Raw genomic sequence first — 13,100 nt, forward strand, 5'->3', positions numbered from 1 at the left:
TCATTGGCCGAGGCCGAAAAAAGATCGTTCTCCGTTTCGCTAGAAGGCAAACCCCGAAAAGCCCATTGGCTGCCTAGTCCGCGGGCCTTCGTCGGCTCTGGGGACCGGACGAGGCGGCCTAAAGCTGGAGTAGGCAGGAGGGGCTCCTCGTTGCCCTGGTTACGCTGAGGCACGTGTGCAGTCCCGGAAGCGGCTCCGGGAAGCTGCCTAGCTCGCGCAGCTGGAGGAAGCGCAGCCGGGTCCGCTCGGGTCGGGTCCGGCTGGGCCATGGAGCCGTTACCTGAGCCCGCGTCCCGGCCCCGGCCCGGGCCCAGGCCCCGCTGTCTTCTGCTTCTCCCCTTGCTATTGCTGCTGCTGCTACTTCTGGCGGCCCCGGAACTGGGCCCGAGGCAGGCCCGAGCAGAGGAGACCGACTGGGTTCGACTGCCCAGCAAATGCGAAGGTGAGGGGGCGGGGCTTGAGGAGAAGCGTCGGGGGATCGAAGGCCCTGGGCCCTCCAGCGGGTCTCCACTCCCTGAACCTGCTATGTTCCTGGCCCTGTGCTGGATGTTGGGGACACAGGGGCGGGCGAGAGTTCAGGTCTCAGTGCACTTGGAGCTCAGAAATCGGTGAAAACAAGCACTTATAATCGGGGTAGTAGATGCCGTGGTAGGGGAGGCACAGAACTTTGGGGGCTGGGTGAGGAGCATCTAAATCTAGCCCAGAGATGGGGGGAAAGGCTTCGTCCAGGAAGCCCTGAACGATTAGGAGTTAGCCGGGTGAAGAGAAGTGAAGCCACAGATGGAGAGGCCTACAAGCAAAGGACAAGTTTGAGGAACTGAAAAGATCCACATGACTGGTCTTGGGGGAAGAAGAGCTTGAGACGCTCCCTTTGTGCCCTCACGGCAACCTACTTTGTGTCATTGGAAGTCTCCCCCACTAGCTGTGAGCTGCGGGCAGCGACCTTGACTCAGATAGCTATTCACACAGTGCCTAGTAAGCAACCAGTAGTTGTATTTAGAATAAGTATGAGTGAAGGGGGTGGGGGCGGGAGGAGGGTCTGAGGCCAAAGGGTCACTTTAGGAGAAGAGAGCCTGGGGGAACTTCCTGAGGGAGGAAGATTTTAGGAATATGGGAAAAGAGTGAATCCCAAAGGCCTCCCAAGGTGTGGCACTGGAGAGAGAGAGAAGGAGAGGGAGTGGGAAAGAGAGAAAAGAGCGCCAGCACGCAAACCAGCGATTCAGGACTGGGAAGGGCCTACCTACCTTTTATTTCCTCCCCTCCATTTCTCAGTTTTCTCCTCAGGCCTTTACACCCACTCCTTCCTTCTCCCCTCCCTAACCCCAGCGCCCCACGAAAGTTGGCTATAAATCTGTTGCATCCTAACACAAAGCGTACAGTCGGCCAGAGGTTCCCCAAGCACTGGGAAGTGGGGGTAGTTTGGAAAGCATAATCTTTCTGTTTGAGAGATTAAAGGTGAGATGATTCAGAGATGAGCTGACCTCACTGGTCGGCCTCCCAATGTGGATTCTAGCCTCTACTTTCTCCCTCACTGTCTTGAATAGACAGTCAGAGGGTTTTGATGCCTTCCTTTCTTTCACTCTTCTTTTAGTCATAGCCAACATCTTTTGGGGGTTTCAGTTCCCCTTCTCATTTCCTATCTTATTCTAATACCAAAGAGCCCTTACTGTTTCTCTTATTATTCTCATAGTCTAAGAAGTTCACATTTCTTTTCCTTAGACTCATAATAGCACAGAGCTGGCAAAGATCTTTAGATCATTCTAGTCCAACCTGATTTTGTAGGTAATTAATAAAAATAATTTTAAAGGGATTTTCAGTCATAGGAAGGCTTGGCAAACTCCAACCCTTAGGCTCTTCTTAATCGTGTATATTTACTTTTACTTATCACTGTGACATCTTTGGTATTAAGTGCTGACTATCTGGCCAACAAATCCTGCCTCCTGGCTCAGTAGCCTGAGTGGAAGCGGCCTTGGCACAGAGGAAGGAGAACCTGCCCAGAAAAAAGTGGGTGGATGTGCATGAGGATCTGGGGTCTGTGCCATGAGTCTCCTCCAAGTCTGGCTCTGGGTGGGACCCCCAGAGGGGGTCTTGAAGAGGTAAGGTTTGGAAGAGTTGGGCAGCAAGGTTGTGGTTGATGGGTATAAGAGAGATGAGTTGATGGGTTCCAACCTCCGGGGCCTGGCATACTGCATGTTGAGGGTGTGGAAGCGGGGGGGCACAGGAGCCAGAAAAATGATGAGCTTGTACACAGTACAGGACAGAAGAGGGGAGGGAGCCCAGATGGTCCTGGATGGAGAGCCAGGGAGGTGAGACACCCACAATTCATTGCAGACTCTGAGGTCACTGGCTTACATTTTGGAATTTTCATGTGTTCCAAGTTCTCCAAGCCATCTATTAATGCATATGCTATAAAATTTCACCAAACAAGCCTGCAGGGGATTTATTTGTTTCAGTAGTAAGTTGGTTTTCTACCCAACTCTGCTGTTGGTGTTATAACAACGCTAATGGCATTTAGCCTGCAGACCACATTCCACTCGGAGACGTCAGAAGCTGCTCAAGCACCAGCACAGTCTCTCTGAGCAATATTTATCAAGTATCCAACTGATAAAGTCCAAGACTAGAGGAATAAAGAAAAAAGTCCAGTACATGATACTCATTTTGAGTGCCCTTGTAGTCAAATCAGAGAGACACATGAGATGACGGAGGCCCTTAGTGAGAGCATGGATCCTGCAGAGTCTCAGAATGAAATCAAGAGCAGGTGGGATTCATCCAGAAGGGCTTCCTGGGGGAGGGGGTTTTTAAGGTGAGGTTAGGAGAATGGACAGACAACCCCTGAAGGGGGACATCATGCACTTTCCTGAAGCCCCAGGCACTGCCCACTTTCAGTGGTAGCACTCCTTCTGCAATGGTAATTATTTGTTTACACTTCTCTCTGCTCCATTAGACTGAGTATCTAGAAGGGAGGGACCTTCTTTCTGTCTATCCCCAGGCAATGCCTGACACAGGAGTTGCTTAATAACTGTTCAAGGAAGCGTAAGAGGAAATGAGAAAATAAATGAACAAAAACAGTAGAAACAGGCCTGTGGGGGGAATGGAGCAAATTAATTTGGTAGGAACAGAGAGCTGGTGTTGGAACAACATATGAAATCAAGAAATAAAACAGCCATAAAAGACATTTTGGGGGGCTTCCCTGGTGGCGCAGTGGTTAAGAATCCTCCTGCCAATGCAGGGGACACGGGTTCGAGCCCTGGCCCAGGAAGATCCCACATGCCCATGGAGCAACTAAACCTGTGCACCGCAACTACTGAGCCTGTGCTCTAGAGCCTGCAAGCCACAACTACTGAGCCCGCATGCCGCAACTACTGAAGCCTGTGAGCCTAGAGCCCGTGCTCTGCAACAAGAGAAGCCGCAGCAATGAGAAGCCCGCGCACTGCAACGAAGAGTAGCCCCCGCTCACCGCAACTAGAGAAAGCTGGCGCGAAGCAAAGAAGACCCAACACAGCCAAAAATAAATTAATTAATTAAAAATTTTTTTAAATAAAAAATTTAAAAAAGACATTTGGGGAACAACTGGGGAAATTTGAATATGGACTGAGTATTAGATGATATTGGAATTGTTGTTAATCTTCCGAGTATGGTGATTTTTATGGTTAGGTAGGAGAAGGTCCTTGTTCTCAAGAGATGCGTGATGACTTGTTTAGGAGTGATGTAAGTCTACTTACTTTCAAAATGGTTTAGCAAAATCAATGTGTGTATTGTTGACATCTATTATTATCACATTGCTTTATATTATATATTGGGGAGAGAGTGTGATAAATCACGACTGTTTTTTTGTTTGTTTTTACTAACAACTATTGACTGTGAGTGGAAGGTATATAGTTATTCGTTGTACTCTTTCAGCATTTCAGCTTTTCTATATGTTTGAAAATTTTTTAAGTAAAATAAATGATTGTGGGGGTGGGGAGCAGGAAGGAGCTGGGAGGAATGAAGCCAATAGGAATAAGGGCCAGGAGTGGACAGGGGGCAGTGGATCTTGGAGCCCGCTTTCACCTCCTGAGCTCCATTTGGTGGTCTGGTGCTAACTCCTTTCTCTGCCCCAAGCATTGACTCAACCCAGTCCCGGAGAGGCGTCCACTCGGGTCTGTTTTGCCGGGAGCCAGCTCCCGTCAAAGGCTCAGATGCACTCAGTAGGCTGTGCTGTGTCTCCTTCCCCCAGTGTGTAAATACGTCGCAGTGGAGCTGAAGTCAGCCTTTGAAGAAACTGGCAAGACCAAGGAAGTGATTGACATGGGCTATGGCATCCTGGACCGGAAGACCTCAGGAGTCAAATACACCAAGTCGTAAGTGAAGTGGTAGGGAGGGGGGCACTGGCCTGGTCTGCTTTGTCCCTTGAGGCATCAGCAGCTTGAAGTTCCCTTCTCCCTTCTGGCTAGGCAGACCCACCAAAGGGAGGCAGCTCTAACTGAGACCTAAGTTTGCCCACTGGTTCTATCCCCAACTAATTGTGTGGCCTTCATAAATCCCTGAATGCCTCTGGGCTTCACATTCCTCATCTGTAAAAGCAAGACTGTTGGACCTTATCAGTGATTCCCAGGCTCTTGGATTTTATGGATTAATTTTTTTAAATATAGGATTACTGGGGAATTCCCTGGTAGTCCAGTAGTTAGGACTGGGCACATTCACTGCCGTGGCCCGGGTTCAATCCCTGGTCAGGGAACTAAGATCCCGCAAGCCTCGCAGCGTGGCCTAAGAAAAAAAGAAAAGATTACCAACTTTTAACTTTGCCAGGTATAAATATTAAAAACAAACCAAAAAACACTTCCATCAACTATGATCATCCTTTCAAAATGAAGTGATATCTTAACATCAAACTTTAATACATTTTACTTTATTTTTAAAAAATCTACTGAATCATTTAGCTTTATTAAAAAAAACAAAAACAAAACTTCCTTCCCGTAGAGCTGTTAAAATTGTGTCTCTCTGGTCTGTGTTCCAGCATTTCAGAGCCCCCCCCAGATGACCTATCTTCCTTCCAGCTCTGCCTTCCCGTTGGTGAGATGTGCAGGTGTTGGGGTAGCAGGGCTGGAGGGACGGACCACTACTCCACGGGGGTGAGGAGGGGAACTCAGGCCCTCTCGTGCTGCTGTCTCGGCAGGGACTTACGGTTAATCGAAGTCACTGAGACCATTTGCAAGCGGCTCCTGGACTACAGCCTACACAAGGAGAGGACCGGCAGCAACCGATTTGCCAAGGTTGGGTTTGTGCTGGCCCTTCATCCCCACCGGGGCCAGGCTGCATGTTTAAGTGTGTCTGCTGGTCTGGGTGCCACTGAAAGATCGTGCCCTGGGAGCATCCCTCCTCGGTCTCTCCCCGTTCTTCATCCATTGCCGTTGGCACCCCTCCCTCCTGAGCGGCCTGACTTTTCAGTGGCAGTGGGCACATCCCTGATGGTCTGGGCCTGCCCATTGCGGTCCTGCCTCAGCCCCAGATAGAAATGCTCCCGGGTGGCAGCCCCTCGGAGGCCTAAGCACTCGTGCAGGGAGAACTCAGGCTGTGCCGAATTGTGAGTGTTTAGAGGAGATGTCAGAAGACTCTTGGGGGGCGGTGACTGCCACGTCCCTCCTCTGGGCCCACAGGGCCCCTACCTGGACCTCCATCATGGTGCCCTTGTGACATTTATTGTGCTTACTGTGTACACGAATGCTTCTCTCCCTGGAGAATGAGCTTTCTTGCAACAAGGCCCATGTTTCTTTGTCTCTGCATCTTCCATGTTTGGTAGGAGAGTTGTCTCCTACATTTCTCCACCTAAGTACCCTTAGAGCAAAGGAGATCCATCAGAAACCCCTGGGAAACCTAGATGAATAGTATCAAACCACAGAAGTCTTAGGTTTTATCTTTATAATGGGTGTTAGTGTTGTACTTGGTAATAAATCCATGTTTAATTTAAAAATGTTTCACATTATTTTCCGTAGCAAAAAAATTAGAACCAACCTAACCATTCACCAGTAGGGGAGTGGTTAAATAAATCAGTGTGGCCATTCAGTAGACCATTTTGCAAAGTGTAAAACGAAGAATGAGATAGCTTTTTATGAACTGAACTAAGATCATCTCCAAAGTATATTATTATTATTATTTTTTTTTTTTTTTTGCGGTACGCGGGCCTCTCACTGTTGTGGCCTCTCCCGTAGCGGAGCACAGGCTCCTGACGCGCAGGCTCAGCGGCCATGGCTCACTGGCCCAGCCGCTCCACGGCATGTGGGATCTTCCCGGACCAGGGCACGAACCCGTGTCCCCTGCATCGGCAGGCGGACTCTCAACCACTGCGCCACCAGGGAAGCCCCAAAGTATATTATTAAGTGAAAAAGGCAAGGTGCCGAATGGTGTGTATGATACATACTGCTGCTTGTGTAAAAAGTGGGGGTGGAAGAGAGGATATATTTGTGTGTATATTTGCTTCTATTCGCGTGCATGATCTCTGGAAAGATAGAGGAGAAATAGTGTGTTGTCTCCGTGGAGAAGAATATTTTTTATGCAACCAAGAGTCCTCCCTGCTTCGCCTGTGCCTCTTCCCCTCCAGGAAGGACACAGGCCATAGGAAGAACCCGAAGCAGGGAGTGGGCCTGGATATGGGGGAGGTCACAGTGAGAGGAAAGAGCCAAGACCAACTTATTTCCTGGTAAAGGAGTATTTGTCCAAAGGGCCTGAGGGCAACAGCAGGCTTTTTTGGTTTTGGGGTTTTTTTATAAATTTATTTATTTTTGTCTGTGTTGGGTCTTCGTTGATGCGCACGGCCTTTCTCTAGTTGCAGCGAGCAGGGGCTACTCTTCGTTGCAGTGCGCGGGCTTCTCATTGCGGTGGCTTCTCTTGTTGCGGAGCACGGGCTCTAGGTGCGCGGGCTTCAGTAGTTGTGGCATGCGGGCTCAGTTGCTGTGGCTCACGGGCTCTAGAGCGCAGGCTCAGTAGTTGTGGCACGTGGGCTTAGTTGCTCCATGGCATGTGGGATCTTCCCAGACCAGGGCTCGAACCCGTGTCCCCTGCATTGGCAGGCAGATTCCCAACCACTGCGCCACCAGGGAAGCCCCAGTAGACCTTTTGGAAAGAAGGAGTGAGGGGAGGCAGGACAGGGCGTGTGTGTGGAGGGGTTGTGGGATGCAGGTCTCAAAGAGGGGAGGGGAAGGTCAGGACAAGTGTGAGAAGCTATAGGGGGTCTTGATTTCCAGCTGGGTCCTTGGGCCTCCAGCTCCACTGGGAGAGGAGGAGGCAGGGAGAGGAAGGGTCTCTGCCTCTCATGTCTGGTCGCCTCTTCCAGGGCATGTCGGAGACCTTTGAGACGCTACACAACCTGGTGCACAAAGGGGTCAAGGTGGTGATGGACATCCCCTACGAGCTGTGGAACGAGACCTCTGCAGAGGTGGCTGACCTCAAGAAGCAGGTACGGACCCCTCGGCCCTCAGAGGTCAGCTGTGCCCCACAGAGCTGGGTGGTGGGGGGTCCTCGGCTGAGGAAGGCCACCAGGAGCCGGGGGACCGTGGTCAAGTCGTTTCACCCCTCTGGCTGCAGCCTCCTCGGGAATCAGCCACCAGCCTGGTGGGCGGCGGGGCTCGGCTGGGCTCCTCTGGGAGAAGTCGGCGCCGGGCTTTGCCAACGCGAGGCGTTGTGGTTAACAGTGCGACGTGCTGGTGGAGGAGTTTGAGGAGGTGATCGAGGACTGGTACAGGAACCACCAGGAAGAGGACCTGACTCAGTTCCTCTGTGCCAATCACGTGCTGAAGGGCAAGGATACCAGTGAGTCTGAGGGCACGTCAGCCCTCAATTGTGTTGTTTGCCTTCCCCTCAGGGGAGGTGGGTAGGGGGAGGACAGAAAAGAAATAAGAAATGGGGGCATCGTAGCATCTGTCCTCAGGGAGCTGGATGGGACAGGGTGGGGTCAAGGCCTGACGCGCCCGGTGCAGAGTAACGTGTGGATGCCTCAGGTGCCCCAAAACGGGCCTGGGACCACAGCGAGGCAGAGCTGGGACGCGTTCCAGTCGCCTCCCCCAGTGGCTCCGCAGCCAGTGCTCCTCACCCAGCAAAGCAGTCTGTTGACGGTGTCTCTCCTCCTTGCCCCAGGCTGCCTGGCAGAGCGGTGGTCTGGCAAGAAGGGGGACACAGCCGCCCTGGGGGGGAAGAAATCCAAGAAGAAGAGCGGCAGGGCCAAGGCCTCGGGTGGCGGCAGCGGTGGCAGCAAACAGAGGAAGGAGCTGGGTGGCCTCGAGGGAGACCCCACCCCCGATGAGGACGGGGGCATCCAGAAGGCTTCCCCCCTCACCCGCGGCGCCCCCGAGGAGCTCTGAGCCTAACTCCGCTCTCCTGCTGACCCAGAGCCCTGACCTGGGAGCTGGAGGATCTGGGCCCCGGCTCTGGCAGACAGCGGCACCGGGCTTCAGCTGTGCCTGCCTGGGCTGCGCCTCTTCTGCCGCAGACAGACTCCAGCCCTGGAAGAACTCAGATCAGCTGTGGGCAGCCCAGGCCAGCCTTTTCCCTCTGCCCAGCGTTCCTCTCCTAACCCAGACTTCAGGCGGGCTCTGCACTCTGAGGACTGCCCAGGACTCCAGTGTGAACTTGGACAGGCAGGTGTCGAGCTGGGCCCCGGGACTGGGGCTCCAGAGCCCCGCACCCCCTCGCTTCTCTGGCACTGACACCGGGAAGCAAGACTGAGGCCCCAGCTCCTCCTCTCTGCACCCACCCCTCCTGTGGACACCTTGCACTCTGCCCAGCCCTCCCCAGGGCTCACAGAGTAAAAACCTTTCGGCCTTTTTCGTTTGGATTTCTGAGTCCTTTTCAGCCCCTCAGAGGGGCCTGGAGCCCCCTGTGGCTCTTTCCTGTCCCTCACCTTCCAGCCTTGGGGGCTGAGGATGGGAGGCTGTTCCCATCCTCCCATCACTGAGGCCGAACCTGCTGACTGTGGGGAAAGCAAGTGCAGGGAGGGCCCGGGGGCGCTGGGGCGAGGGGTGGGCCTTGGGTATGCGGTGGGGCCCCTCAGCTGCTCTTGGTCTCCCCGAGCCCCCCAGGCTGGGAGGGGCCTCACTTGTGCCCTGGCACCTGGCTGCCCTCATTCCTTCCCTCCCTCCCGCCTCTCCTCTCCCCGCCACCAAGGCCTTCCCGTTGGTTGTGTAAAGTGTACGCCAGTGACCCCACCAGCTCCCGCCCCTCGTCTCCACCTCTGCCTGGCCCTGCCTGTTGGTCTTGAACCTTGTTCCCTGATGACCATACCTGACCACTCCATGCTTCCTAGCTGTTGTGCCCGGAGCCCGCAGGGGAGGGAGGACACCCCAGTCCCCCCAAAACAGCTGGTTGCACCATGTTCTCTGGGAGTAAGGGAGAAACAGGAAGGCTGGCCTCTGGGGAGAAGGGATGGGAGGCTCCGGCACCTCCTTGTCTGTCCTGAAGGCAGAGATCTGTGGTGGGTCAGAAGCAATAGTGGTGACAGCTGCGAGTAGTCAGTGCTATAACCCTGCAGTGCACTCGGGTGGGCGCTGTTAGCCCTGTTTTGTAGAAGAGGGAACTGAGGCTCAAGTCACAGGACACGCCCGAAGTCCTGTTGGCAGTGGCACAGCTGCATGCGGACCCTGGCTTTGAGACCCCAGCCCACTGTATTCCCGCAGCCCCAGGGCCCCTCTCCCAACACCTGGCACTGGCCATGTGATTCGCATTGAACTGGTTTGGTTTCTTGCCTGTAACCCATGCCCACCAACAAGTCTCTTTTAGAAGGAAAATAGGACGCAGCCCCTGCTTCTAGAAAGGAGAGAAGAGTGGAAGGTCCCGCCAGCACTGCACCCACACCACATCCCCTGAGCACCCGCACCCAGGCTCCCTCACACTCCAGGCTGGGCCCAGCAGGTAGGAGGGGTCACTGCTGAGGTGCCCCAGGAGGATTTTCCCAGCTTCTGGCAAAAAGGCTCTGGGGTCCCCCCAACTCGGGCTCAGCCCCTCCCCGCTCCCCAGGGCTGGGAACACCAAGGCCATAGAGAGTGGAGCAAACTGGAAGCTGCTTCTCTGGCCCATGAGGCTTAGAACAGGCCCTTGGAGGATGATACTTTTTGGTCTAGCGCCCCCCTCCCCATCTCCAGCGCTGATACTGGTGCCTGTTGAAGGGGCTATGGGCAGAGATTCCAGCCCAGACTGTGGTCCCATCCTGGACTCTGGTCTGAGCATAGGAGGTGACTGCGGGGGTCTGGGATTGGAACCCAGGGCTGGGGAACCATTTGCAGGCCCCTGGACTGTCTAGGATTTGGTGGACAGTCTCTGACCACCCCCATCCTGTCACTAACCCACAGCACTTCAGTACTTGGCTTAGGTCTGTCCCCAGAGCTTCACTGTCCTTAGAACAGGATGAGACAAAGACCTATCCCCTTACTGGGGTGTTGGCCCAGGGGCCCAATCCCAGGCCTAGGCCCAGACCAGAGGGAGGGCAGCGCTGTGACTGCTTTGCTCTTTGACCTGTGGCTGCTGCAGGATGAGTGCCCTCACTTGCCCCCCATTCCCCACAAGGCCAGGCGTGTTGCACACTCACTGGCTCTGCACGCACCCACCCCAGCAGGCAGCTTCTCCCTGGCCCAGCCTAGAAAAGAAGGAAGGCAGGATCTGGCTTCCCAGGTTTTTCTTTTCCTCTCCCCACCACACACACAAGCCTTTCTGAACTGGAGTACTGCCTCCCACTTTCCCATAAGGTTGAGGGGTCTGGCTGAGCTTGAGTGAACCTGATTTCAGTCCCTTTGTTAGAAACCCAATTAGAACTGGGTCTCCTACCCTCACCTGGACATGAGAGTCACTTGGATGCTTGTTAAACATACAGATGGGCCCCCCTCCATACTTGCTGGGTTGGGGAGTCTGTGTGGGTCCTAAGATGAGGCCAGCTGCAACCCACTCCACCAGGAGAAATTCGGGTGTTGTGCTAAGAGGGTCCAAGACCTCAATGAAGCCACACTGGAAGGAAGTCTTGTCCTCAGAAACAGGAATTATCAGCACCCCAGAGAGGATCTGTCTCTCTGTTGGAGACTTTTGTCATCCAGAACCACAAAGGCTGATGGACAAACCACAAGGCCAGTTTGTTCCAGTTCAGTGACAGTCAGGTCTCAGGGGTTGGGGTTCTGTAGTCTCAGAAGTGGCTGCATCGGGGCCTCTGTGTATTCGTTTTAAGGAACAGCTCCTAGGAGGCAGGCTCCTCTCTCTATTTCCAAGTTCCTGGGTGGTATTTTCATGCAACATCTTTTCGCAAGTTAGAAAGTGGTGCTTTTCACACCTTTGACTCCCCATCTGTCAGAAAGTTGTTTTAATAAAAGTTTTGTTAGAATAAGACACTTGACTGCCAGAATTCCTGCCAGAAAATGATAATAAATATACAAGCCCATGAGGTTTGCAGTTTGAATGGAAGCCCTTTAAATAAGGACACCTTGTGCAGTTCACAACTTGTCCACATGTGCACAGCAGCCCTAAATCACTTTAGTTCACAAGTATGAACAAAATTCTTCATATCTTTGATCTTGAAAGAAAAACACATTTTTTTCGTGACAGATGCATGGTCCATGCCTAACTGGTTTGTGGAAGGACTCTGTGTACTAATCCTAGCAGCAGAGCCAGCCGAATCCCTCTTGAACATCCACCGATGGCCTGGTTTGCACTATTAAGAAATTTCACTGGAGTAATAATAGTAGCCACTGTGTTTTGAGTGCATATTACTATGTGGCAAGCACAGCTCTACATGCTTTAATTAATTCATTTAATACAGCTGTGATCCACACAAGGCCATGGATTTTTAAACACGTTATCGAAGTAAAATACACATACAGAAAAGTACACATAAGTGTAAGCTCAATGAATTTTTACAAACTGAACACCAAAGTCACCAGCATGCAGATTGTGAAACATTATTACCATCACTCCAGAAACATCCCACACACACCCTACAAAAAAACAGGGATTTTTGTCTACTCTGTTCACTGCTATATTCCCAGTGCTTAGTACAGCGGTGCCTGGCACAGAGTAGCTGCTTTCCCCCCCACCGCCGGCCGTACCACAGGGCTTGTGGGATCTTAGTTCCCAGACCAGGGATTGAACCCGGGCCCTCGGCAGTGAAAGCTCAGAGTCCTAACCCCTGGACTGCCAGGGAATTCCAAGAGTAGCTGCTTAATAAATATCTGTTGAATGAACGGAGCACAGAAAGTTTACATAACTTGCCCAGGCCACACATTTAGGAAGTGGCCCATCCAGGTTTTGAACCCAGATGGAATGGCTTCAGTGCCCCGGGGCATAGCCTCCATGCCATAGAATCTTGCAGCCATAGCTGGTTGGCTCGTCCACCATCCTCCCCTTAGACATGGCTCTCTCTTCTAGAAAGCAGACCAGCTGCTGTCCACTAGTCTATTTATGTCTTCAGAGTTTAAGGTTGGACATGCAGTTAGGAGTGAATTAACCAAGTTTTTCTCCCTTTTCAAAGTTTACAGTTTTGTATAGCTTAAAGGAAGCTTGACCTTTAACGCTGCCCTCGAGAGCTGGCTTCTCTACAATGTCTTTAAGAGGAATCCAGTTGTACTCATTCTTTCTTTAAAAGTGTACTCTGCATCTATCAAGTTTATACAGGCCAACAGAGCTTAAACTTCCGCTAAAATGGGTGTGATTCTCTACAGGAGATGTAGCTGCACATTGAGACGGGAGAAGTGGGCCAACCTCAGCACCAGCTCCAGGGGTGGCAACATCTCCTACCATCATTACTTTTCTAAAATAGAAAAGGTTCTCTGTCCAAAAAACAAAACAAAACAAGACACTCAAAAAGCCAGGTGTGGGAATTCCCTGGCGGTCCAGTGGTTAAGACTCTGCGCTTCCACCACAGGGGGCACGGGTTCCATCCCTGGTTCAGGAACTAAGATCCCATATGCCACGTGGCCAAAAATGTTAAAAAAAAAAAAAAAGAAAGAAAGTAATGTAGCCACCATTAATTAGTGTTGTAACCCACCAATATAGGGACCAATTTTATACTCATTTGATGGGGCTTTATTAAAGCAGAGTGAGTCATGTCATATATTGAAAAGGCTAAAAAAGGATCCATTGTAATAAATCTGCTA

The 13,100-nt window shown here is 52.1% G+C and overlaps 1 protein-coding gene across 2 annotated transcripts; it reads left to right on the top strand.

Moving 5' to 3' along the window:
• Positions 1–148: 148 nt before the first annotated feature.
• Positions 149–11,337, top strand: CNPY3 (canopy FGF signaling regulator 3). Of its 2 annotated transcripts, none has more exons than XM_032647620.1 (6): positions 149–442; positions 4,217–4,340; positions 4,997–5,252; positions 7,310–7,432; positions 7,668–7,785; positions 8,110–11,337. In XM_032647620.1, exons 1-6 carry the CDS (start codon positions 268–270, stop codon positions 8,331–8,333), a joined length of 1,020 nt encoding a protein of 339 aa, XP_032503511.1. In that variant the 5' UTR covers positions 149–267; the 3' UTR covers positions 8,334–11,337. The 2 variants fall into 2 exon arrangements, with proteins under 2 accessions (XP_032503511.1, XP_032503512.1); XM_032647621.1 differs by having other exon boundaries at positions 155–442; positions 5,156–5,252.
• Positions 11,338–13,100: the final 1,763 nt, after the last annotated feature.

This window comes from Phocoena sinus, chromosome 11 (genome assembly GCF_008692025.1).
Source record: "Phocoena sinus isolate mPhoSin1 chromosome 11, mPhoSin1.pri, whole genome shotgun sequence".
In the NCBI taxonomy this organism is placed as follows: Eukaryota; Metazoa; Chordata; class Mammalia; order Artiodactyla; family Phocoenidae; genus Phocoena; species Phocoena sinus.

Coding starts and splice junctions, on each gene's coding strand:
- CNPY3 (XM_032647620.1), top strand. CDS start 268: ATGGAGCCGTTACCTGAGCCCGCGTCCCGGCCCCGGCCCGGGCCCAGG. Junction 443..4,216: donor ACTGCCCAGCAAATGCGAAG/GTGAGGGGGCGG, acceptor TCCTTCCCCCAG/TGTGTAAATACGTCGCAGTG. Junction 7,786..8,109: donor GCTGAAGGGCAAGGATACCA/GTGAGTCTGAGG, acceptor TCCTTGCCCCAG/GCTGCCTGGCAGAGCGGTGG.